General features: G+C 35.7%; 3 protein-coding genes across 5 annotated transcripts in view; 1 reads left to right on the top strand and 2 right to left on the bottom strand.

Annotated features, from left to right (window-relative positions):
* Nucleotides 1-4404, top strand: LOC111376540 (transcription factor SRM1-like). 2 transcript variants are annotated; one of them, XM_022999510.1, is made up of 3 exons: nucleotides 1-373; nucleotides 785-1204; nucleotides 3689-4404. In XM_022999510.1, exons 2-3 carry the CDS (start codon nucleotides 828-830, stop codon nucleotides 4188-4190), a joined length of 879 nt encoding a protein of 292 aa, XP_022855278.1. In that variant the 5' UTR covers nucleotides 1-373; nucleotides 785-827; the 3' UTR covers nucleotides 4191-4404. The 2 variants fall into 2 exon arrangements, with proteins under 2 accessions (XP_022855278.1, XP_022855277.1); XM_022999509.1 differs by having other exon boundaries at nucleotides 1-1204.
* Nucleotides 4405-4735: 331 nt separating this feature from the next.
* Nucleotides 4736-18232, bottom strand: LOC111376538 (putative vacuolar protein sorting-associated protein 13D). Of its 2 annotated transcripts, XM_022999505.1 has the most exons (18): nucleotides 17962-18232; nucleotides 17542-17857; nucleotides 17310-17426; nucleotides 16600-16873; nucleotides 15622-15735; nucleotides 15459-15542; nucleotides 11400-11450; nucleotides 11142-11321; nucleotides 10338-10651; nucleotides 9810-10157; nucleotides 9613-9676; nucleotides 9263-9409; nucleotides 9015-9119; nucleotides 8836-8946; nucleotides 8661-8765; nucleotides 8294-8363; nucleotides 7388-8075; nucleotides 4736-5407 (listed from the first exon to the last, which is right to left on the bottom strand). In XM_022999505.1, the coding sequence occupies exons 1-17, from the start codon at nucleotides 18194-18196 to the stop codon at nucleotides 7393-7395; spliced, it is 3318 nt and encodes a 1105-aa protein (XP_022855273.1). In that variant the 5' UTR covers nucleotides 18197-18232; the 3' UTR covers nucleotides 4736-5407; nucleotides 7388-7392. The 2 variants fall into 2 exon arrangements, with proteins under 2 accessions (XP_022855273.1, XP_022855272.1); XM_022999504.1 differs by lacking the exon at nucleotides 4736-5407 and having other exon boundaries at nucleotides 7048-8075.
* Nucleotides 18233-18236: 4 nt separating this feature from the next.
* The window catches only part of LOC111376545 (putative vacuolar protein sorting-associated protein 13D), an 11022-nt gene continuing 2428 nt past the window's right edge, over nucleotides 18237-26830 (bottom strand). The window contains exons 4-15 of the mRNA XM_022999514.1: nucleotides 26777-26828; nucleotides 26545-26661; nucleotides 25835-26108; nucleotides 24857-24970; nucleotides 24694-24777; nucleotides 20658-20708; nucleotides 20400-20579; nucleotides 19598-19911; nucleotides 19070-19417; nucleotides 18871-18934; nucleotides 18521-18667; nucleotides 18237-18377 (exon numbers count right to left, since the gene is read on the bottom strand). Of these exons, the coding sequence (XP_022855282.1) occupies nucleotides 18237-18377; nucleotides 18521-18667; nucleotides 18871-18934; nucleotides 19070-19417; nucleotides 19598-19911; nucleotides 20400-20579; nucleotides 20658-20708; nucleotides 24694-24777; nucleotides 24857-24970; nucleotides 25835-26108; nucleotides 26545-26661; nucleotides 26777-26828 (1886 nt within the window). The remainder of the gene's footprint in view (nucleotides 18378-18520; nucleotides 18668-18870; nucleotides 18935-19069; nucleotides 19418-19597; nucleotides 19912-20399; nucleotides 20580-20657; nucleotides 20709-24693; nucleotides 24778-24856; nucleotides 24971-25834; nucleotides 26109-26544; nucleotides 26662-26776; nucleotides 26829-26830) is intronic.

Raw genomic sequence — 26830 nt, 5'->3', positions numbered from 1 at the left:
ATTTCCCAAACAAAAGATTGCGGTAATCCTAATCATCAGTCCTAGCCACAACCTTCACATTATAAATTTTAAATTCAACTGATAAATCTTGGTTTTCTGTTTGAAAATAATAATCGAAATCGAAATGATTTGATGTCGGGTTTTCTTTTCGTTTTTCTCTTATACCTTCTGCTTCAGCTATAATTTCTCTACTTTCACATTTATATTTTACACTTTCGAACGATTTGTATGTGGTGTTTTTTGGTTCTTACGGCAGAAAACTGAAGTTAATAGCCTCGGAAGTGGACTGTAAAAGTTGTGTATAATTCATCTTTTATTGTGGGGGTGTGCAGTCAAAACTGCTGCATTAAATTTAGGGCTTTTGCGGAGATAGGTGAGGGCCATTTTAATGCCATTTTTATCCATCTTAGACTTCTGGGCCTTTATTGAATTCACCTTCACCAATTAAAGTTGTCTATTTTCATCTCGATTCCTTTTCTTAACTCCATTTATTGTATCTTCCATTGTTGTTATTGTTATTATTTCATCTTGGGTTTTGTGGCTTTAGGATATGTTTGATGGTCTAATTAAACTCGTTTCCCTTCTCTTCTCTTCATTTCATAAGATTACAGTTCTTGAATCGTCAAGTTCTTATTTATATTTATGGTAACTGGTTTTCAGTGAAGTTCATTTGCTTATTTTGGATTCTTAATATTACCCAGATCCCAATTTCTAGATTAAGATATAATTATTGCATCTCTTGTTTTAGATTACTGAGCAGGATTCATTTATCATTTTTCTCTAGGATAAAACCCCCAGTATTTAATAAAAATAAATAAAAAATCTAGATGCTGCCCGATGAATCCAGTAGCTCTGTATGGAGTAGAGAGCAGGATATGCAATTTGAAAAAGCAATAGCAACTTATCCCGAGGAATCTTCGGATAGATGGGAGAAAATTGCTGCCAATGTTTCTGGAAAATCGCTAGAAGAGGTTAAAGATCATTATGAGCTTTTAGTTGACGATGTTAATAGTATAGAGTCTGGTTTTGTGCCGTTGCCTTGTTATAATTCTTCTTCAGATCGAACAACAAGCAATGCTGGTGAGGAAGGAATTTGTAAGAAAGGTGGGAATTTTGAGCATTTCATTTCCAGTAATGGAGGCAAGGGTTCCAGGCCAGATCAGGAGCGACGCAAGGGAATTGCTTGGACAGAAGATGAACACAGGTGAATTATCTTTCTCCATATATTTAACACCGAAAAATTGCTCTACATAGAAGCTTATATGAAGTATGCAAATCTTGATTATGGAAATTTAAATGGTAAGTTGATCGTAATAATGTTAACACAATTGCTTGGAGGCAGGGGCAGACCCAAGATTATGATTCAGCGTGGTGAGGCAGAATTATTACAAAAAAGAAGGGAAAATTGCAGCGGAGCCCCAAACCTTTAAAACATTAGTAGACTTTTCCCAAATCTTTAATTCGTTGCAACCGTCACCCCAAGTTTTCCAAAACATTGCGACGGAGGCTCTTTTGGACGGTTTTCATCTAAATATCTATTAGTCGACTAAGAAATTTGATTTTGACCGTATTTTTAATATTTTTGAAAGGGTAAAATAGTAACTTTCCATTTACTACATTAAAATAAGTTAAAAATTAAATTAGAAAAATCAAAAAATAAATAAAAATACTATATATCTTCATCTTCCCCAACCCACCGGCTAAAATTATCCCTAAAAGAAATATTAGGTTTGGGTTAAAAATTATGGGCTAAAATTATGTGGGCCCCTGCTTGCAGGCTGGCTGGCTTTGTTGAAAATTTAGTAAAATTTTTTTTTTGCTTCTTTTTCCTTTTTCACATCTTTCTTGTTATTTGATCACCAAACCTCAAGTTCTTAAGTTTATGTCTTCACTGCGAGGTTAGTTGGTCAATAATGCCATCTCCAACCATTCTTTGATTAGCCCTTCAACTTGAATTGTTCTTGGAGTTGTTGATGTGACACTTCTTTCAGATCTTTAATATATCTAGACAATACATATTTTCTGTGAAGCATAGAGTTCAAATATTCTCAACTGATATGAACATGGTTCAAACGATGTCGTCTGGGCGGAATCCTTGGAAGAGAAATCTTGTGTCCTAAAATGTTGTTTCTTGCTTCGTTCTTTCCTGTGAAGCATGGTCCACAGTTTTGTCTGTTATAGCTTCTGGATTTGTCTTGTCCTGCTTCCATCAAGGAACGAGTTACCAATTTTGTAGAAAACTGTACAAAGATTGATTCAAGATCTTCATCTGGTCTTTTTACATGTTTTGATTATAATTATGCTAAAATCCAGAGCTTTGAGTTGGATCGAAAATATTATTATTATTATTATTATTATTATTATTTTTTTTTTTTTTGTGGTTTTTGATAAAAAGGGCAGTTAGAATCTTAGGCCTCGTTTGGGAGCGATTTTGAGAATTGATTTTTTGACCGTTGGGAGAAAAGTGGGGACCACTTGTGAGAGAAAAAGTCAAACTTTACGGTTTGAATAGTAAAATAATGGTAAAAAAATCAATTTTTTAGAGTGAAAAATCACTTCCAAACACTCCCTTAATGGGCAATGAGCAGTAGGAAACAATTATGATGAGGGAGAACACTGATCTTCTTGCGGTTCACATGCTACATCTACTTAAACCAATCTTTAGAATATGCGAATAATAGTTAGCTGTTCTCCATGGAAATTTGATTATAAATGCTACATTCTACATCAAAGTTCTTTTTTTTCTCCCCTGTTTTTTGAGCCAATATATTGTATTTCTTGGTCTAAATTTAAAATGTGACTTTAGCTTCTAATCATTTATACGCTTTAGAGTTGAATTCAGGGACTTATGTGGGTTGTGGAATATGGGTTAGCAGATAATAATGCTTGATGATTAGTCCATTATTTAAGTAACCAGCACACTAATTTGATGCTAATATTTTTTTGCACACAAATTTCCAGTTCTAGCTATGATGATGTAAGTGGAGAACTATTCGCTTCCTTGCTCTCATGCACAATTTTTGCCCATTATGTTGTTTGGTATTGACCAAGAGGGTGTTTGGCTTGGCTATGCTTATAACCAACTTAAAAGCTACTTTCAAGAACAGCCTAACATGCTATCTAGGAGATGCTCCTTTTATCTTTGCTTCTCTGAGGGCATAGTTTTAACAATGGGCCACTCTAAATAAGCTTGCATTGATATGAAATTAAAAGAAAACAAAAATGACCTGATTCTGCACACTTGGCACGTGAGGTTCCTGTATGTAAATTTGGTTTATTCAACATCATTAAATTCGATTCCATATTTGATCTCCCTCAGCCTTATTACATTTTTGTGTACTTTTTAAGAGCTGACAGAATTTTGCATTGATAAGAATATTGTTCAGATTTTTTGTTTTGTAGTTTTGTTTCTATACTTGGAAGGACAATCTTGATAGCATTCTGCCTAATATGAACATAGTAATGGATAGTACCGTGGACAATATTTTAGTTTCTTTTTCCTTCTAATATTTTCCAATACAACACAATATACCTTACGGAACAAGCCGTAGATGTTTTACTTTCTTGTGCCAGTATTTGCTCTTGTATATACTTGCATCTTGATGTTACGCTTGGCTCCATCCTGAATGTAATATTAGTTAGTATTTGATCGATTGTTAAATTTTCTTCTTCATGCATTTCCGAACAGACGGTTTCTTATTGGCTTGGATAAATATGGAAAAGGTGATTGGAGAAGCATTTCCCGGAACTTGGTTGTGACGAGAACTCCTACACAAGTTGCAAGCCATGCTCAGAAGTATTACAATCGTTTGAACTCGATGAACAAAGATAGGAGGCGATCAAGCATTCATGACATCACCAATGTTGACACTGGTAATCCTTCAGTGCCCCATCATCCAATCACTGGTCAAACCAACGGCTCACCTGCAGGAGGTCCGTCTGTCAAATCGAACATATCAACACCTCAAACTGCAGATGGTCCACAAGTTGGCATGTACGGGGTGCCCACTATTGGACAACCAATAGGAGGGCCCCTTGTTTCTGCTGTTGGCACGCCGATGAATGTCCGGGTTAATGATTCAACATCAGCACACATTGCATATGGTGTTCCCGGACCAGTGGTTACTGGTGCTCCAGTGAACATGGTTCCTATGACTTACACAGTGCCACAGACTTCTACTCAGAGGTGATCTGTTTGTATATGTACATATGCTACGAAGAGTGAACCATAATGTGCTCCGCAGTTGGCAATATGGTATTTGGTTTTTCAAATTTAAATTCATTAAAGTTCTGTGCAAATTTGAATCAATGCTGTGTATAAAGGATACCTTTGTAAACAAGGTTACAAGTGGACTATTTTTATTTCAAATGTTCGCCAAAGAATTAAGATTTTGGTTATTTAGACGAGATTCACTTGCAGAATGGTTAGCTGAATATGTGATCTCATATGGTTGTCTTGTTTAGATCGATTCATTTCCTCCTTTTGTCATCCATCTTGATAAGCTGAAGAGGAGCTTCTGGTAATCCGGCTCCACCACTCTTTTGTCCATCTCAGTCATCTCTTACTGATATCCTTCATTGGGCTCATCTTCCTTGTAAAACGTTCTCAAACTGCTAACAGCATTATCAATGCACGATTGTGAGTAGAAAGTGCTAACAGCATTATGAATGCATGATTGTGAGTAGAAAGTCGCTCGATCAATCAATATTAAACTTATTAGGCATTCAACAAGTCTCTGAAAACCCACTTATCTAAACCTTTGTTCAGATCATGAGAGAGTGTTGCATTACATGGGATATTCATTCTTAAATTATAGATCGTCCTTGAGAAGTCAATTTCACATCAATTTTAATGTACTAATGTTAAACAGATTGAAAGAGTGGACAGCGCGATGCCTGCGAAGCAACAGCTAATAGGAGAGCTCGTAGCTTCAGAAGAATAATGTTGCCACTTTGAATCAGTGTCTCCACTTGAGCTATAGCTTCTTGTAATGTTATCAGTTGTTTCAGAAACCAGTGAATTAAATCGGTTGACAATTACTTTAGAAACCAGTTTACACAGAACAGTGCATAGACTACTGGGGCAGTTTCTGTAGAATGTTTCTTCTTCGGGATAAGCACCAAGTTCGCAGAGCAATTTTTCCTTGTCTGACAGACCCATTGTAATGGCCCTTACGCCCTGCTCGAGTTGGAAATCAGTGGGGATAACGACAATCTCATCCTTCTCAACTCCATTAAAACTCGTGGTTTCATTTTAAAAGGTCACCTTATTATGAGAAGTAATCCAATCTTTTATAAGTTAGTCAATGTTTTCATTTTTGTTGGATGTGGAATTTTATCCCTTAACAAACTCATTGACCACTCAAGTTCCCGATTTATTTTTATTTTTCTGTCAACGACAAGATGCATGTAGCCTCTTTAAGCCACTCTGCTCTTGAGCCCCACTTCCAATATTGGTCCTCCCAATTTAACATCTATCAATCTCTTCCAAAGATTCTGTGTAGTTGACATTTGTTTTTTAATACTCTTTTTTCTACAGCTCATTTTTAACCACATATTTTATGAAATCAACTACGCATTTCATTAATTTTGATCAAATTTTACTAAAAATCTGATTTTTAGCTCAAGTAAATAGGGCCTTAATTTCCTCCATGTGTTGGGCACTTGCTGGATTCTTATACAAGTCTGCCCCACTTTTCCTTAAGTATATCAAGCTCCCTTTTCCATTTACAAAGTGTCATCTCCCCCCATACTTTTAACTTCCATCGATAATCAACCAAAAGCGAAGAATTTATTAGCACAATTGATGAATTAGGGTTATTGCAAAATACTTGCCCGAGTTGGCCAAATTGACGAATACTTACCTAGGTCTCAAGTTGAACAGAGAAATAGAATGATGAGATTACACCCCTTTCACATGGAAGGGTCCCACAATGATTAAAAAACTTGTAGACCCCCCTCTCATGTGAGGAGACTGTAATGTACATGCAACATCTCTTGGTTTCAAATGTCCAAAACTGAATTGTTAGATATTTTTATTGCTTTGGCGAGGGTATTATATATTGCATCTTTACCTGGGATTTCTCTCAACCAACCATTGCCTTCACGTCCTATTTTAGTTTCTTAGCATGTTTCATCGATGGATCCTACAAAATCAACACCGATGACACTGTCACATAAGATTTTACGAGTGATGGGGTATCATAAGAAATCATGATGGACGATGTATAGCCTTCTTTTCTTCCCACGACAGGTGCCAGATTCTTGAGGCGGAGCTACGGCCATTCTTTATGGTATCCTTATTGCGTGTCAATTTGGAGTCTCGAGTTTATGGATAGAGGCGGTTTAGGGATAGAGGCGGATTCTCCTACTGCGATCCACTAAATCACACTTGGTGGAGGACCACGGTCCATCAAGGCTATTCTATGACATCAGACATCTGGTTTTCTTCAATCATGCGGGATGGGAATCGCGGTGCTATCTGGAGTACGGTCCTCTTGACTTGCCACGCGTGGACACGATTTAATTAAAGTCGAACTTTGAATTTTTGGGACCCAAAAAAACTTTTGAGTTCGAGCCCTTAAATTATTGCATTCGATGTACATTCAATTTCTTTTTAACTAATCTATAAACCCAAAGGTCAATGAAACAATAAACAAAATGAAATAGCATGATTGGAATTTAATAGCATAGTCCCCACTCCAACCTATTTCTGTTACTCGTGAATGCAAGAAGACAATACAGATTACGGCCTACGTTTTCAAATTTTCAATCCGGCACAGCACACAGACACAATGCCCTGCAAAGAGGTTCTTCTGCACACGCGGTTTCCTCCCTTCTTGAAGTTCAGTGCAGGCACCTAAGGTGGCTCCGGCCTTGAGTGTACAGGGTGCGAGTTCAAAATCCGTACCAAACACAGACAACACCGAATGGGTGGGTGCATGGGGTTTTATTAGTTTTTTATACAAGTGGGTCCAACAAAAATGTTCAAAATTGTCTTCAAGGTCTTTACTTTTTCGACAACTGAATGTGATCACTTATAGCAAATGCTGTAAATATAACTGATATTATTCATGGTTTATCCTCTTTGGTAATCAGTACAAGATAGTTGCTTTCAAACATTGCATAAATAGATTACATGTACCAAACTGAGAGTGCTCATCTTATTCACATGATTGTATAGGACTACACAATTCAATGAACAACAGTGTGGTTTGACTATCGAGTCAAATCTACTAATCCATCCACCCAAATAAGCCATGAAAATGTGAAGGCCGTGACAATGGTGAAGGACCAAATCACGTAGCTGTGAAAAGACTGTATACAGAACCAAAATTTGTGCTAAATTTCATCGTTTGCAGGATAAATTATGTTGGTTTATTCTCATAAAAGCTACTTAATATTGCTCTGATGCAAAACATACACAAAGCCCCATCCTTGTTCCTTTTCCTTCTCAATTGTAGACAAAAGTACTTCAAGAAACTCCTGTGCTGCTTCTTGGCATGTAAATACCAAATTAGTCTGTAAAAGAGGGAGAGGAGTATGCAAAATATTCCACTGCTTTCCCTTTGCTCTTTTCTGATAGTGTTGGTTGTGTCCAGTGGTTGTATCTGAACTGCTTCCAACAATATGTACCACCTCTTTATCTATGTCGGCATGAATGACACTCTCCAACCCAATTTCTGATTCTATCACCCACTCTGGATCTGCTGGAACCCCTTCAAACTCAGGTTTACCCAAATCTTTCAAACTTGAGCAACTAACAACCAAGACAATTCTTTTGGTGGTAATTACGAATTTACCACCAGGGTTAAGTGCCTTGCACATGACTAAGGTCTCATCCTGAAGCTTCATGTTGACCTCAGTAAATACAGATGAGGCGACTGCTTCCTCCCAAGAGTAAGGCCTTAGGGGAAATTCTCTACTTAGAGGCCTCGGTAAACGGACCCTTAAGTGATGATGTCCCATCTGGTGAAGCCTACTACGATTTCTGATACTTTGTGCAGTTTTTCCAGTGACTTCAAGAATACTGGCTGCTGGCCTTGCCACGAGTCCTGTTACACCTACAGCAATGCCTGAGGGAAAAGAATGGGCAGTCGGGATGTGATGTACCAAAATAGTGAAACAATGTGACCACCTTTATTACATATAGGTTAAGGAGTACCAGATAGGACTGGATGCAATAATATGAAAGATTTTAGAATTTTATTTGTTAACGCTGTCAGTAACATCCAATCCTCCCAACATATAAGTTAATTATGGAGTTTCTCGAATTGTATTTTGAAGAACATACCTGACAACAATCCGGGAAGGCCATGCTTTTCAGCCCCTTTAATAGGTGATTGGAGAACACCAGTAAGTCCCTGGATGCAACAAGAAAGTTTCAGAAATACTTTTTTGTGGCCACGGGATTGACCCGTGACTTCATTTAAAGAAGGGATATATACATAAATCTAAGGGAGAGACATATACATACATAGATTTAAGCAAAAGAATCCAAATATAATAAGACTACACTACAATTGATATTTCCCGAAGGGCATGTTAGGTACATAGAACTAGACAAGCATTACACATTTGTATAAACAAGATGTTAACATGTTCTTCTAGTTTAATCTATCCACAAATTTCTAAAGGTTCAAAATAGATAATAAGAGTACCTCTAAGAATTCATTTATGACGCCTTTACTCTGTGAAGACATTCCCTTTTGTTGCTTTTCCATCTTCGTCACAGTCTGGTCGTCAAATGTAAATGCAACAATACCCTGCAAGCGGAGACTAATTAAAGTTGAGTTGAGATGAACCACATTCAAGTGTTAATGGATCCAAAATTACCTTATGTGCAGCTTTGCTGAATTGACTTGTAGCATCGCTTATGGCATATACCGTGTTGCTCAGAAGACTCGTGGTACCTTGTGCTACACCAGTAACGAGTCCAGAAGGACTCTGGAAAAGCAATTATTGGTTTAAATAGTCAATTAGCAAGAAAATGGATCACAGTTAAGGTGATATACCTGAAAAACATTCCAGATAGGAAGCGATAAGAAATCCTTGATGCCAAGACCTAGACTCCTCGCAAATCCCATAGGATTTCCTATGACGCCAGCAGAACCAAAAACCTGCAAAATTTTGCGTCCAATTCAATGATGACTATGGTATTGAATACAGCAACCAAGTAGTTGAAAAGGAACACCGTGCACGTAATTTCATCCAAAAAGGAGTTCTTAAAATATTTTGCCAAAGTTGGGCCAAGAAAGGTTACCTTGTACATCTCATGTAGAAACTGTCGAGTGTAATGGCTAATAAGAATCTCTTGGATGGATTCCCAGCTAGCTAGCTGGTGTGAAAGGATCAGTTGATTAAGATGAATTTTTGCTCCCTCAACATCAGCAAGAGCCATAAGACCTCTCTACACAAAATATTGTTCTGAGTACTTGGAAAATAATAAGAAACACACGACAACAGTTACTACAGCTATATTCACAATGAAAGCCAATATTCAATGAATTTTATTCTGTGAATGAGATGAAATCTTTGTCTCGTTGAAGATCAAAATTAAATTCAGTAACATGTGTGCAGAATTAGTCTCTATCTCATGAAGTTTGGACATACATGGATAAGAGATTCCCCTGATGTAAGAACCCCATTTCTAAGCATCCACGGACTGCTGGAAAAGCTACAAGAAGAAAATAATAAAGCATTATCAGAGGTAATATATCATGGGTTTAACAGAACAATTGGTAAAAAAGAAAAAAGAGACGACTGGTAGCAAACAGCTGTATCTTCTCAAGAACCAGATAGCTACTAACCTCAATGTGAACTTAATTGGTGCCATATCAAATGATTCAACGTAGATTTTCTTCTGCTTTCGGGCAAGAAGGTGAATTTGCTGCCATGGAGCTCCAGTTGGGACCATTTTAGGTAGCAAACAGCTTCTTTTGTTATCTTTATTAAGCATTGTAATGTTAGTGGAATACAAATGTTTTCCAACATCTACAGGGGCATTCCTAGAAAATTCAAAATCAGGAAACAATTGATGGTGTGTGGAGCCCATGTGTTGGAAAATTCTGCTCTCCAACCTTGAAGATAAGGTTTTAAAGAAGTCAAACAATCTCAATACTACTTCTTGCTCGATCTCGAGATAAAAATCTGCAATTCTGCAGAAAACAGCAATATATCAAGTTCTATTTATTCTCTGTTTTGATAAATACTCCACCTTTATGGTTGTTTGAATTTATTTTTTATTTTTACAAAAGAGAAGGAAAAGGAAAATCAATACGGCAAGTGGTGAAAGGAAAAATGAATTCCAGATGTATGCTTGATGAACAAATACAAACCTGAGGCTTATATGTTCAAATGAAACCAATGTATCTTTGTTCCTCCACTTTGCCACAGCTAAGGAGAACACTGGTTCACGATAAGAAATTTGGGGCATACTTCCACTTGCCATTTTGGTACTATCCTCTTTATACTTCACCTGGTTGACCAGATTGCCCTTGTTTCCATGGTCAAAAGAGAGGATTACAGGGTATGGAGTAATATTCAACTGATTATCAATTTGCAAGGATGAAACTTGTAAGTTAAACTGTTGTTGATCCAAGCTCTGTACAAAATTAACTTTCATGTTCTTGGCACATGCAAAGAGCAACTCCTACAAAACATAAACAGGCACTGCAATTAACAAAGATTGTGGAATATGACCAATGACTAGCCTATAATAGTTACATATGTGGATAAAAATGACAGTTTGTCACCCAACTTACTATTTTAGTCATCAAACTTCAAATTATTTAAGTTTCATAAAATGAACTTCTAATTTCATTTCAATTTGACCATTCCATTACCTACTATTAACATATGTAACAGATTTTATGAAGTGCATTCTGAGACATATATAACAGATTTTACGATGTGCATTTCTGATTTTGGCCGATGTGTGTAAGAATGCACTTTTTATAAAGTGCAAATTTGCCAAGGTGGCACACCAAGTACGCATATTAATGTCTGAAGATACCACGTAAGTGAAACCTATATCACATCCAGTAACAGAGAGAGAAAATTAAGGAACTGAAATCAGTTGGGTGACCAACTATGTCTATTACCCTTCCAAATGTAATACTTTCTACAATAACAAAATATACCTCAGGATGAGAATTCATCAAAGAGATTCCAAGAAAGGGTATGTCAACTGATATTCTTTCCTTGTAATGAACAGAAGTTTCATACTTCTGAATGGGTTTTCTTTTATCTTTCAGCCGAGGAACATGCAGACTCTTCAAATCATTCAAAACATGGTAACTTGAATCAACAATACTAAGAACCTGAATGAAAAAGAGATTTCATTACGACCAAAATGTAACGTAAGCATACGTCCACTCTATAAAAAGCATATATGGAACCTTAATAGCTCCTTCAGAATGGACAGAAATGAGCAAATTTCTTTCAGGCTTCTGAAAAAAGAAGGCAGAATTCATCAGTATAACAGAGAAAATAATTCAACTTGCAACAAAGAAACGAGACTTGTGACCCATATAGAAGAAAGTGGCTGCATGGAAAATTAATTACATAGTGATGCCTTGTTACTGTATACTTAAAGCTAATGCACAGAGCTAACAAATGCAAATGATTATGCCTTTAGGGAGCAATATAGTAATGGCAGTATAAATTACTAGCAACCATCTACCATAGAATTACAAATATAGAATTACACCATATAAAATAATTCATCTTCAAATTTGTAATACACACATGATCAATATAATTACAGCGTTATATGGTTTTCCTATTCTGCATAGGATTGTACTTGTATATACGTGACTGAATATATGGAATAAAATCATTAAGCCCAACCACTAGTTATGTTGTTATTGTCGTTTGCCTTATGTTAATAGGAAAAGAGGACACAGGGAAATGAGTCAAATGACATAATCATTATTCTTTTGCAACTTCATTTATCATCTTTTCCTCTGCCTTAACTCTTCTGTTTTCTGAAAATCCTTGAAGGAGAAAACAAGAACAATATTTCACTATATTTTTCACGTTAATAATGTACAATACATATCTCCTATTTATAGTAGAGGGAAGGAATAAAAGGAAATAAATCTCTAATGAATATACACTATTCTATCCATGGTAAGTAAAATCTTCAACAATCCCCCTAATTATATTCTCAGTCAATTTGGGATTTCTAACACTCTCTCTCAAGTTGGATCATAAATGTTGATCATATCCAATTTGGAGATGAAATCATCGAACTTATGTTTGGCAGTCCTTTGGTGAAGACATTTGCAATTTGTGTTTGCGTGGGGACATATGTCATACAAATAGTTCATTCCTCAACCTTTTCTTTGATAAAGTGTTTGTCCACATTTACATGCTTAGTTCGATCATGTTGAACTAGATAAAGAGAAATGTTGATTGCTTCTTTATTGTCACAATAGAGTTTGATTGGCAACTTTATTGTGATATGTAATCCTTCTAGGAGCTTTCTTAACCACAGTCCTTCACATATTCCTTACATGACAGCTCTAAACTTAGTTTCAACACCGCTTCTAGATATCACATTTTGTTTCTTGCTTCTCCAAATTATCATATTTCCCCATATAAAGGTACAGTAACCAATAGTAGACTTATACTTCTTTTCTTTCACACCTATTGAAGAGTAGCCATTTTCCTGAGAAGCCCTTGAGATATCTAATTATCTTATAGACAACCTCTAGATGACTTTCTTTTGGGAAATGCATGTGTTGGTTAACCTGACTAACAACAAATGTAATGTTGGGCCTGGTGTGTGACACGTAGATTAGCTTTCCCACTAGTCTTTGACATCTATTGACTTCTACTGGAATTTCTCCATCTTCAATTTTGTTTCCTACATCCATAGGTGTATCACTCGATTTGCATCCAAGCATGCAAGTTTCAGTTAAAAGATCAATGACATATTCTCGTTGTGATACACTGATCCCGTCTTGATCTAGCGATTTCCATTCCCAAGAACTATCTTATTGGTCCCAAATCTTTTACTTCAAATTCAGTAGCAAGGCCCTTCTTTAATTTCTCCGATTCTACGATATTATCACCTGTCAAAATAATGTCATCAACGTAAACGATCAAAATCGTTTTAGTACCATCTTCAAAATTCTGAAGAAATATAGTGTGATCTGATCGTCCTTGGTGATATTCTAGACTTTTCAACACTTTTGCAAATCTATCAAACCATGCTCTCGGTGACTGTTTTAGTCCATATAATGACTTTTTCAATTTACATACTCGGTTTCTTTCATTTACCTTGCAAAAACCTGGTGGTAATGTCATGAACACTTCCCCATTTAGAAATGCACTTCTAATGTCAAGTTGCTGAATTGACCAATCCAAATTTGCTGCCAGTGATAGAAGAACGCGAATTATATTCAGCTTTGCTACTGCCATAAATGTTTCTGTGTAGTCAATGCCATACGTTTGTGTGTATCCTTTTGCAACCAACCAAACTTTATACCTTTCGACCATCCCATCGGCTTTATATTTCAAGTTGAAGACCCATTTGTATCCAACGGGTTACTTTCCCTGTGTCAAGTCACTTCCCAAGTTTTTTTTTTCCAACCTCATATTTCTTCCAATACTGCTTCTCACAATTTTGGAAGTTCTAAGACTTCGTGAATATTTTTCGAAATCATTGTCCTATCAAGGTGAGATGTAAAAGCACGAAATCCTACATATAGGGTATTATAGGACATGAATTTTGAAATAGAATGGAGTGTACATGACCTATTTGTTTTCTGAGAGCAATGGATAAGTCAGCATTATTCACCATTCAAAAAAATTTTACCATTAAAAAAAAAAAATAAGTTAGCATTAGAAATTTTTTATACTCCCTAGGGATCTAGAGCCACCATTGGTTCTGACTCTCTTGGTATTTCAGATGTAAAATTCTTTGAATACTTTGATTTTTTACTTTAGGGAATAAACTAGTATTTCCTTATCTTTTTGTTTTTCTACTTGTCCCTCTAAATTCAAGTTTCCTTCTGTTAATGGCATATTAATTGTGGGATAGGTGACATATCAGTTGGGAGTGGAGAGACTGAGGTCAAGGAGCCGATCTTCATGTGAGATATCCCCCTGAAGAGAGGTGGTCTTAAAGTACGATATTTTCTAAGAAAGTTACATCAAGGCTTACAAAAGTCCATTTTGTGGAAGGATTGTAGCATTTGTAGCCTTTTTGTGTAAGAGAATATCCAATTAGAACACATTTAATTGGTCGGGGGTCAAGTTTACTTCTGTGATTGGAGTGAACAAGAACGAAAGTAATGCACCCAAACACTTTCGAGGGAAGATTTGAGTTGAGACGAGAATTTGGGAAATATTTATGAAATTTTTGGAGAGGTGTTTCGAAGTTTAGGATACGGCTAGGCATCCGGTTGATTAGATAGGTGGACGTAAGGACCGCATCCCCAAAAATATTTTTAGAATGTTCGTAGTAAATATTAAGGCATGAGCAATTTCTAGGAGATGTCTATTTTTTTGTCCGGCAATCCCATTTTGTTGGGGAGTGTCGATGCATGAGTTTTGATGAATTATGCCATGAGCTTGCAAAAATTCTCCCTTGATGTTATTGAAGTATTCCGTACCATTATCGGAGTGTAAAATTTGAAGTTATGTTTAAAATTGTGTTTGAAGCATAGAGTGGAAGTTGATGAACATGGAACGAACATTGATTTTTTCTTTTAGTGGGTAAACCCAACAAATTTGAGTGTGATCATTGATGAATGTAACAAACCATTTTGCATGATTTCGGTTTGGGATGCATGTGAGGTCCCATACATCATTGTGAATCATGGGGAATGGCTTTGATGGTTTGTACGTGGATTTTGGAAATGATGTACGTTGATGTTTGCAAGCTCACAAATTTCACATTGAAGATTGATCAGTTTTTTTATTCAAAAAGATAGAAGGGAAAACACGTTTCAAGTATTGAAAGTTGGGATGACCCGTTCTAAAGTGCCATGACATAAATCGGTTATTTCCCAACTGGTTATTTTCACTTGTCTCATTAGACACACTGCATTTTTATCTCGGCATCAGCTATAAGACAAACTCAAGTCCAAAAAACATTTTATAACTTCATTGTTTATAAAAAGGCAATCAAGAAGTATTTATTTCTCAACTCGATTCAAAAAAGCCTTGTAAAATGAGGATATTTTTCCTCCACTGCTCTGTTAAGGACCATAAAATGGTTACACAACAAAAGCTTAAATAGATTTTAAACATCTCATTCCATGAAATTTTAGGTCCCCTATTCATCAAGATATATCATCACATTCCTCAACGGATGCACATAGAGGCCTTTGGATGCGTGCACACCATCTTAATCTATTATTGTGCAATTTACATTCACCACACGCTACCTTTGCATAGCCAAATTATTAGTATTTTATTTCTTATTCTAAAGCATATAAGAATACCTCTGAAGTTGCAGGTAAGTACACAAATGACTGAACTTCTATGTCATCAAGAGCATATGATCCTAAAACACGTTCACCAGGTACCTGATAAAATTTTAAAAAAAAAATTTATCTATAACTGTTGCTGATTAATTTTTGTGACATTGAAATTAGTAAATAATACCTCAACGGTAAGACGATGTGGATAGCACGGCTCATCCCAAGCATAAGGGGCAGAAGTGTAAGATTGAACCAATGTTTCAAAAGATTCGCATCTTGGCTGGTAAATTCGCAACCTCTACAATGTGTCAAAGAGAAAATAATAATTGTACTACATCCACTACACAAACATCAATAGAGTCAATCCGAAAAATTATGATTGACATTCAAAACTGAGCACAGTAAAATTGGATATCCCAAGTTTTTGGAGTAGCAAGAAACAATAGTTACATAACTAAAACAAACAATACTTTCCCAAAGAACTCGAGAAATCTGATAAATCAAGGTGTGCTTTTTCAGACGTTCGTATGCAATTGCACAAACGTTATCTTGGGTCTTTTGTAAATCAAATCAACTGTTCTATTCCTAAAAACATGCAGAAATAATGGCACAAATGAAGACTCCTAATATTTGCAATGACTAATTGATTCTACCAGCTACACTTTCCAAAAATATAGATTTGACCAATCTCCGTAATTGGGGAATCTTATCTAGTTTCCATCAGAAGTTAATCGAGTTGCTCTGAGCTAAGTTGCCAAACAACTAAATAATGGCAAGGATAACTTTTTGGAGTGCTACATTAGCCAGGAATATTCACGAGTCAAAAACTCATTCAGAGTACAATCTTTTGGTGATGCACTGATGCAACATAATAATTAATGTAGTAATATCCAATTACTATCTATGTTGAACTATCTCATCTAAAAGCTTTAGTTGTAAGAGAGAGGACAAATTTATCGATTTAAATTTTGTTCAAGATGAATTACGATAAAAGGTCGAACAAGTGAACATTTTTTGTAAATTGGCGGGGGCAAGACTTCAACCTATTATCTTTGCTGGTTTTGATACCATGTTGAACTACCCATGGAAAGCATAACCTGTTAGAACAGTCTTCCTTTTACTCAAAAATGATATGCTAAACACAATTCAAGCATCTACTAACCTCCCTAGACATGTTGTCAATTCTGTAGGGCATAAAGCCTGTATCATCATCAGATAAAAGAATCAAGTTTGTCCCAGAGTTCCCATGGGGGCTTCCAACAATCTTTTCTTCTCTGATGGAAACATCAGCACTCTGCACTTCCACACGTATCATATTGATTGCACCTGAGATATAATTTCTCATTTTAATTTGAGTATCACCTAGCTGCTCCGGCAAGAAGCATCCAGACCACTCCCATCCAGGTTCATCAAAACGAACAGAAATCAATAATTCCCTGGAATTTATGAATCAGAAATAGAAAGTGATATATTAGAGAGCAAAGTTGAAAGCTAAAGGAACATTAAAATCAAACAAATCCTATTATTTTCTTTTTAACAGATTGCCATTTGTCAACCATCATTGACATGCACTGTTTCCTATTTGAATTGTCATTTTCAAAATTTAAGGAATCCAGTACAGAATTCTAAAGAGTTCAATTTATGTATATGCATTTCTATGCACTGCCAACCTCATGTCAAACATTTCAATTAACAAATTAACAGTCCTTGGAAGTTACGGCAATGGAAATAACTTTAAAATACAAAATCATAATCTCAGCAACCAGGATGTGCAAAAGAATTAGTGAGGTCCTTAAAAATTCCTTAAGGTGCTGGGCGGCATGATAAGGCAAAATCAAGCTTTTCTTCTAGTAACAACAAAAAGTAGCAAACCTTCTTGTATCAATCCACTGAATATGGGAATGCCGTCCAGCTTCCAGTGAAACAGCAAAAGCGGTTCCCTTCTGCTTATAACACAATTTTTTGGTGCATGCGTTACTTATCACGTATCTGAAATTTAAAATATGGATGCTATTATAAGAAGCAAGGATTTAAACGATATGAAATAAATTGATAAATAGGCTCATTTGATAATTAAATAAAAGTGAGGTTTTTAGGAATGTACCTGTGCTGGAAGGTGATGATTTTTGTCCCTCCAGAAAATGGTGCAGCCACAGCTGAAACTGATACTATATACCCAGAAATCATGGATGGTTGAGGAATAAGAACGCTAATTGAACCAGTTGGTGGGACAAGAGAAAATGGGGAAGACCAAGATTGCTTGGAATAGCTTTCCAAGACAGAAGGCAGGTACCTACTTAGCCTGACCATAATGTCACCAGAAAATGAATTTGGATCGGGAGAAAACATGCAAGCCCCAACCTTTTTACTATCAGTTTTCAATAGATCAGGAGAATTCAAATTTGTTTCACTGGTTGAACCTAGGCAAAATACCAAATGAATTCAAAGGTCTGCCAAAGTACTAATAAAAATATAATTTGATGGCAAAAGTAAGTTTTTGTGGAAGTTATTCTTCAAGTATTACCTGCAGTGGCAGGCATATCCAGATTCGAACATAGAAAACCAAGACCATCTTTCTTTTCAAAAGGTAGGTTCTCCTCGTCTATACGATAGCATGAAGGAATGATACAGCTATAACCTTTCATTTCATTGATAGAGCTTGAGAGACAAAGAGACAACCCAGTGCAATTATACAATAAAAAGGGAACAGATACATGTACTTCACGAGCTCCAGAAAATGCATCCATTACCTTTTCCATGGTAATAAATAAAGGACCTGGACCAATTTTTAAAAGTCAATTAGCAAGAAAATGGATCACAGTTAAGGTGATATACCTGAAAAACATTCCAGATAGGAAGCGATAAGAAATCCTTGATGCCAAGACCTAGACTCCTCGCAAATCCCATAGGATTTCCTATGACGCCAGCAGAACCAAAAACCTGCAAAATTTTGCGTCCAATTCAATGATGACTATGGTATTGAATACAGCAACCAAGTAGTTGAAAAGGAACACCGTGCACGTAATTTCATCCAAAAAGGAGTTCTTAAAATATTTTGCCAAAGTTGGGCCAAGAAAGGTTACCTTGTACATCTCATGTAGAAACTGTCGAGTGTAATGGCTAATAAGAATCTCTTGGATGGATTCCCAGCTAGCTAGCTGGTGTGAAAGGATCAGTTGATTAAGATGAATTTTTGCTCCCTCAACATCAGCAAGAGCCATAAGACCTCTCTACACAAAATATTGTTCTGAGTACTTGGAAAATAATAAGAAACACACGACAACAGTTACTACAGCTATATTCACAATGAAAGCCAATATTCAATGAATTTTATTCTGTGAATGAGATGAAATCTTTGTCTCGTTGAAGATCAAAATTAAATTCAGTAACATGTGTGCAGAATTAGTCTCTATCTCATGAAGTTTGGACATACATGGATAAGAGATTCCCCTGATGTAAGAACCCCATTTCTAAGCATCCACGGACTGCTGGAAAAGCTACAAGAAGAAAATAATAAAGCATTATCAGAGGTAATATATCATGGGTTTAACAGAACAATTGGTAAAAAAGAAAAAAGAGACAACTGGTAGCAAACAGCTGTATATCTTCTCAAGAACCAGATAGCTACTAACCTCAATGTGAACTTAATTGGTGCCATATCAAATGATTCAACGTAGATTTTCTTCTGCTTTCGGGCAAGAAGGTGAATTTGCTGCCATGGAGCTCCAGTTGGGACCATTTTAGGTAGCAAACAGCTTCTTTTGTTATCTTTATTAAGCATTGTAATGTTAGTGGAACACAAATGTTTTCCAACATCTACAGGGGCATTCCTAGAAAATTCAAAATCAGGAAACAATTGATGGTGTGTGGAGCCCATGTGTTGGAAAATTCTGCTCTCCAACCTTGAAGATAAGGTTTTAAAGAAGTCAAACAATCTCAATACTACTTCTTGCTCGATCTCGAGATAAAAATCTGCAATTCTGCAGAAAACAGCAATATATCAAGTTCTATTTATTCTCTGTTTTGATAAATACTCCACCTTTATGGTTGTTTGAATTTATTTTTTATTTTTACAAAAGAGAAGGAAAAGGAAAATCAATACGGCAAGTGGTGAAAGGAAAAATGAATTCCAGATGTATGCTTGATGAACAAATACAAACCTGAGGCTTATATGTTCAAATGAAACCAATGTATCTTTGTTCCTCCACTTTGCCACAGCTAAGGAGAACACTGGTTCACGATAAGAAATTTGGGGCATACTTCCACTTGCCATTTTGGTACTATCCTCTTTATACTTCACCTGGTTGACCAGATTGCCCTTGTTTCCATGGTCAAAAGAGAGGATTACAGGGTATGGAGTAATATTCAACTGATTATCAATTTGCAAGGATGAAACTTGTAAGTTAAACTGTTGTTGATCCAAGCTCTGTACAAAATTAACTTTCATGTTCTTGGCACAAGCAAAGAGCAACTCCTACAATACATAAACAGGCGCTGCAATTAACAAAGATTGTGGAATATGACCAATGACTAGCCTATAATAGTTACAAATGTGGATAAAAATGACAGTTTGTCACCCAACTTACTATTTTAGTCATCAAACTTCAAATTATTTAAGTTTCATAAAATGAACTTCTAATTTCATTTCAATTTGACCATTCCATTACCTACTATTAACATATGTAACAGATTTTATGAAGTGCATTCTGAGACATATATAACAGATTTTACGATGTGCATTTCTGATTTTGGCCGATGTGTGTAAGAATGCACTTTTTATAAAGTGCAAATTTGCCAAGGTGGCATACCAAGTACGCATATTAATGTCTGAAGATACCACGTAAGTGAAACCTATATCACATCCAGTAACAGAGAGAAAATTGAGGAACTGAAATCAGTTGGGTGACCAACTATGTCTATTACCCTTCCAAACGTAATACTTTCTACAATAACAAAATATACCTCAGGATGAGAATTCATCAAAGAGATTCCAAGAAAGGGTATGTCAACTGATATTCTTTCCTTGCAATGAACAGAAGTTTCATACTTCTGAATAGGTTTTCTTTTATCTTTCAGCCGAGGAACATGCAGACTCTTCAAATCATTCAAAACATGGTAACTTGAATCAACAATACTAAGAACCTGAATGAAAAAGAGATTTCATTACGACCAAAATGTAAAGTAAGCATACGTCCACTCTATAAAAAGCATATATGGAACCTTAATAGCTCCTTCAGAATGGACAGAAATGAGCAAATTTCTTTCAGGCTTCTGAAAAAAGAAGGCAGAATTCGTCAGTGTAACAGAGAAAATAATTCAACTTGCAACAAAGAAACGAGACTTGTGACCCATATAGAAGAAAGTGGCTGCATGGAAAATTAATTACATAGTGATGCCTTGTTACTGTATACTTAAAGCTAATGCACAGAGCTAACAAATGCAAATGATTATGCCTTTAGGGAGCAATATAGTAATGGCAGTATAAATTACTAGCAACCATCTACCATAGAATTACAAATATAGAATTACACCATATAACATAATTCATCTTCAAATTTGTAATACACACATGATCAATATAATTACAGTGTTATATGGTTTTCCTATTCTGCATAGGATTGTACTTGTATATACGTGACTGAATATATGGAATAAAATCATTAAGCCCAATCAGTAGTTATGTTGTTATTGTAGTTTGCCTTATGTTAATAGGAAAAGAGGATACAGGGAAATGAGTCAAATGACATAATCATTATTCTTTTGCCTGCCTTAACTCTTCTGTTTTCTGAAAATCCTTGAAGGAGAAAACAAGAACAATATTTCACTATATTTTTCACGTTAATAATGCACAATACATATCTCCTATTTATAGTAGAGGGAAGGAATAAAAGGAAATAAATCTCTAATGAATATACACTATTCTATCCATGGTAAGTAAAATCTTCAACAATCCCCCTAATTATATTCTCAGTCAATTTGGGATTTCTAACACTCTCTCTCAAGTTGGATCATAAATGTTGATCATATCCAATTTGGAGATGAAATCATCGAACTTATGTTTGGCAGTCCTTTGGTGAAGACATTTGCAATTTGTGTTTGCGTGGGGACATATGTCATACAAATAGTTCATTCCTCAACCTTTTCTTTGATAAAGTGTTTGTCCACATTTACATGCTTAGTTCGATCATGTTGAACTAGATAAAGAGAAATGTTGATTGCTTCTTTATTGTCACAATAGAGTTTGATTGGCAACTTTATTGTGATATGTAATCCTTCTAGGAGCTTTCTTAACCACAGTCCTTCACATATTCCTTACATGACAGCTCTAAACTTAGCTTCAACACCGCTTCTAGATATCACATTTTGTTTCTTGCTTCTCCAAATTACCATATTTCCCCATATAAAGGTACAGTAACCAATAGTAGACTTCGACTTCTTTTCTTTCACACCTATTGAAGAGTAGCCATTTTCCTGAGAAGCCCTTGAGATATCTAATTATCTTATAGACAACCTCTAGATGACTTTCTTTTGGGAAATGCATGTGTTGGTTAACCTGACTAACAACAAATGTAATATTGGGCCTGGTGTGTGACACGTAGATTAGCTTTCCCACTAGTCTTTGACATCTATTGACTTCTACTGGAATTTCTCCATCTTCAATTTTGTTTCCTACATCTATAGGTGTATCACTCGATTTGCATCCAAGCATGCAAGTTTCAGTTAAAAGATCAATGACATATTCTCGTTGTGATACATAGATCCCGTCTCGATCTAGCGATTTCCATTCCTAAGAACTATCTTATTGGTCCCAAATCTTTTACTTCAAATTCAGTAGCAAGGCCCTTCTTTAATTTCTCCGATTCTACTATATTATCACCTGTCAAAATAATGTCATCAACGTAAACGATCAAAATCGTTTTAGTACCATCTTCAAAATTTTGAAGAAACATAGTGTGATCTGATTGTCCTTGGTGATATTCTAGACTTTTCAACACTTTTGCAAATCTATCAAACCATGCTCTCGATGACTGTTTTAGTCCATATAATGACTTTTTCAATTTACATACTCAGTTTCTTTCATTTACCTTGCAAAAACCTGGTGGTAATGTCATGAACACTTCCCCATTTAGAAATGTACTTCTAATGTCAAGTTGCTGAATTGACCAATCCAAATTTGCTGCAAGTGATAGAAGAACGCGAATTATATTCAGCTTTGCTACTGGTGTAAATGTTTCTGTGTAGTCAATGCCATACGTTTGTGTGTATCCTTTTGCAACCAACCAAGCTTTATACCTTTCAACCATCCCATCGGCTTTATATTTCAAGTTGATGACCCATTTGTATCCAACGGGTTACTTTCCCTGTGTCAAGTCACTTCCCAAGTTTTTTTTTCCAACCTCATATTTCTTCCAATACTGCTTCTCACAATTTTGGAAGTTCTAAGACTTCGTGAATATTTTTTGAAATCATTGTCCTATCAAGGTGAGATGTAAAAGCACGAAATCCTACATATAGGGTATTATAGGACATGAATTTTGAAACAGAATGGAGTGTACATGACCTATTTGTTTTCTGAGAGCAATGGATAATTCAGCATTATCCACCATTCAAAAAATTTTTACCATTAAAAAAAAAAAATAAGTCAGCATTAGAAATTTTTGATACTTCCTAGGGATCTAGAGCCACCATTGGTTCTGACTCTCTTGGTATTTCAGATGTAAAATTCTTTGAATACTTTGATTTTTTACTTTAGGGAATAAACTAGTATTTCCTTATCTTTTTGTTTTTCTACTTGTCCCTCTAAATTCAAGTTTCTTTCTGTTAATGGCATATTAGTTGGTGGAATAGGTGAAATATCAGTTGGGAGTGGAGAGACTGAGGTCAAGGAGCCGATCTTCATGTGAGATATCCCCCTGAAGAGAGGTGGTCTTAAAGTACGATATTTTCTAAGAAAGTTACATCAAGGCTTACAAAAGTCCATTTTGTGGAAGGATTGTAGCATTTGTAGCCTTTTTGTGTAAGAGAATATCCAATTAGAACACATTTAATTGGTCGGGGGTCAAGTTTACTTCTGTGATTGGAGTGAACAAGAACGAAAGTAATGCACCCAAACACTTTCGAGGGAAGATTTGAGTTGAGACGAGAATTTGGGAAATATTTATGAAATTTTTGGAGAGGTGTTTCGAAGTTTAGGATACGGCTAGGCATCCGGTTGATTAGATAGGTGGACGTAAGGACCGCATCCCCAAAAATATTTTTAGAATGTTCGTAGTAAATATTAAGGCATGAGCAACTTCTAGGAGATGTCTATTTTTTTGTTCGGCAATCCCATTTTGTTGGGGAGTGTCGATGCATGAGTTTTGATGAATTATGCCATGAGCTTGCAAAAATTCTCCCTTGATGTTATTGAAGTATTCCGTGCCATTATCGGAGTGTAAAATTTGAAGTTATGTTTAAAATTGTGTTTGAAGCATAGAGTGGAAGTTGATGAACATGGAACGAACATTGATTTTTTCTTTTAGTGGGTAAACCCAACAAATTTGAGTGTGATCATTGATGAATGTAACAAACCATTTTGCATGATTTCGGTTTGGGATGCATGGGAGGTCCCATACATCATTGTGAATCATGGGGAATGGCTTTGATGGTTTGTACGTGGATTTTGGAAATGATGTACGTTTATGTTTGCAAGCTCACAAATTTCACATTGAAGATTGATCAGTTTTTTTATTCAAAAAGATAGAAGGGAAAACACGTTTCAAGTATTGAAAGTTGGGATGACCCGTTCTAAAGTGCCATGACATAAATCGGTTATTTCCCAACTGGTTATTTTCACTTGTCTCATTAGACACACTGCATTTTTATCTTGGCATCAGCTATAAGACAAACTCATGTCCAAAAAACATTTTATAACTTCATTGTTTATAAAAAGGCAATCAAGAAGTATTTATTTCTCAACTCGATTCAAAAAAGCCTTGTAAAATGAGGATATTTTTCCTCCACTGCTCTGTTAAGGACCATAAAATGGTTACACAACAAAAGCTTAAATAGATTTTAAACATCTCATTCCATGAAATTTTAGGTCCCCTCTTCATCAAGATATATCATCACATTCCTCAACGGATGCACATAGAGGCCTTTGGATGCGTGCACACCATCTTAATCTAGTATTGTGCAATTTACATTCACCACACGCTACCTTTGCATAGCCAAATTATTAGTATTTTATTTCTTATTCTAAAGCATATAAGAATACCTCTGAAGTTGCAGGTAAGTACACAAATGACTGAACTTCTATGTCATCAAGAGCATATGATCCTAAAACACGTTCACCAGGTACCTGATAAAATTTAAAAAAAAATATTTATCTATAACTATTGCTGATTAATTTTTGTGACATTGAAATTAGTAAATAATACCTCAACGGTAAGACGATGTGGATAGCACGGTTCATCCCAAGCATAAGGGGCAGAAGTGTAAGATTGAACCAATGTTTCAAAAGATTCGCATCTTGGCTGGTAAATTCGCAACCTCTACAATGTGTCAAAGAGAAAATAATAATTGTACTACATCCACAACACAAACATCAATAGAGTCAATCCGAAAAATTATGATTGACATTCAAAACTTAGCACAGTAAAATTGGATATCCCAAGTTTTTGGAGTAGCAAGAAAAAATAGTTACATAACTAAAACAAACAATACTTTCCCAAAGAACTCGAGAAATCTGATAAATCAAGGTGTGCTTTTCCAGAGGTTCGTATGCAATTGCACAAACGTTATCTTGGGTCTTTTGTAAATCAAATCAACTATTCTATTCCTAAAAACATGCAGAAATAATGGCACAAATGAAGACTCCTAATATTTGCAATGACTAATTGATTCTACCAGCTACACTTTCCAAAAATATAGATCTGACCAATCTCCGTAATTGGGGAATCTTATCTAGTTTCCATCAAAAGTTAATCGAGTTGTCCTGAGCTAAGTTGCCAAACAACTAAATAATGGCAAGGATAACTTTTTGGAGTGCTACATTAGCCAGGAATATTCACGAGTCAAAAACTCATTCAGAGTACAATCTTTTGGTGATGCACTGATGCAACATAATAATTAATGTAGTAATATCCAATTACTATCTATGTTGAACTATCTCATCTAAAAGCTTTAGTTGTAAGAGAGAGGACAAATTTATCTATTTTTATTTGGTTCAAGATGAATTACGATAAAAGGTCGAACAAGTGAACATTTTTTGTAAATTGGCGGGGGCAAGACTTCAACCTATAATCTTTGCTGGTTTTGATACCATGTTGAACTACCCATGGAAAGCATAACCTGTTAGAACAGTCTTCCTTTTACTCAAAAATGATATGCTAAGCACAATTCAAGCATCTACTAACCTCCCTAGACATGTTGTCAATTCTGTAGGGCATAAAGCCTGTATCATCATCAGATAAAAGAATCAAGTTTGTCCCAGAGTTCCCATGGGGGCTTCCAACAATCTTTTCTTCTCTGATGGAAACATCAGCACTCTGCACTTCCACACGTATCATATTGATTGCACCTGAGATATAATTTCTCATTTTAATTTGAGTATCACCTAGCTGCTCCGGCAAGAAGCATCCAGACCACTCCCATCCAGGTTCATCAAAACGAACAGAAATCAATAATTCCCTGGAATTTATGAATCAGAAATAGAAAGTGATATATTAGAGAGCAAAGTTGAAAGCTAAAGGAACATTAAAATCAAACAAATCCTATTATTTTCTTTTTAACAGATTGCCATTTGTCAACCATCATTGACATGCACTGTTTCCTATTTGAATTGTCATTTTCAAAATTTAAGGAATCCAGTACAGAATTCTAAAGAGTTCAATTTATGTATATGCATTTCTATGCACTGCCAACCTCATGTCAAACATTTCAATTAACAAATTAACAGTCCTTGGAAGTTACGGCAATGGAAATAACTTTAAAATACAAAATCATAATCTCAGGAACCAGGATGTGCAAAAGAATTAGTGAGGTCCTTAAAAATTCCTTAAGGTGCTGGGCGGCATGATAAGGCAAAATCAAGCTTTTCTTCTAGTAACGACAAAAAGTAGCAAACCTTCTTGTATCAATCCACTGAATATGGGAATGCCGTCCAGCTTCCAGTGAAACAGCAAAAGCGGTTCCCTTCTGCTTATAACACAATTTTTTAGTGCATGCGTTACTTATCACGTATCTGAAATTTAAAATATGGATGCTATTATAAGAAGCAAGGATTTAAACGATATGAAATAAATTGATAAATAGGCTCATTTGATAATAAAATAAAAGTGAGGTTTTTAGGAATGTACCTGTGCTGGAAGGTGATGATTTTTGTCCCTCCAGAAAATGGTGCAGCCACAGCT

Source organism: Olea europaea, unplaced genomic scaffold, assembly GCF_002742605.1.
Source record: "Olea europaea var. sylvestris unplaced genomic scaffold, O_europaea_v1 scaffold1515, whole genome shotgun sequence".
Lineage (NCBI taxonomy): Eukaryota > Viridiplantae > Streptophyta > Magnoliopsida > Lamiales > Oleaceae > Olea > Olea europaea.
Note: the sequence above shows the minus strand (reverse complement) of the source record. Positions and strands in the feature narration are given on the sequence as shown.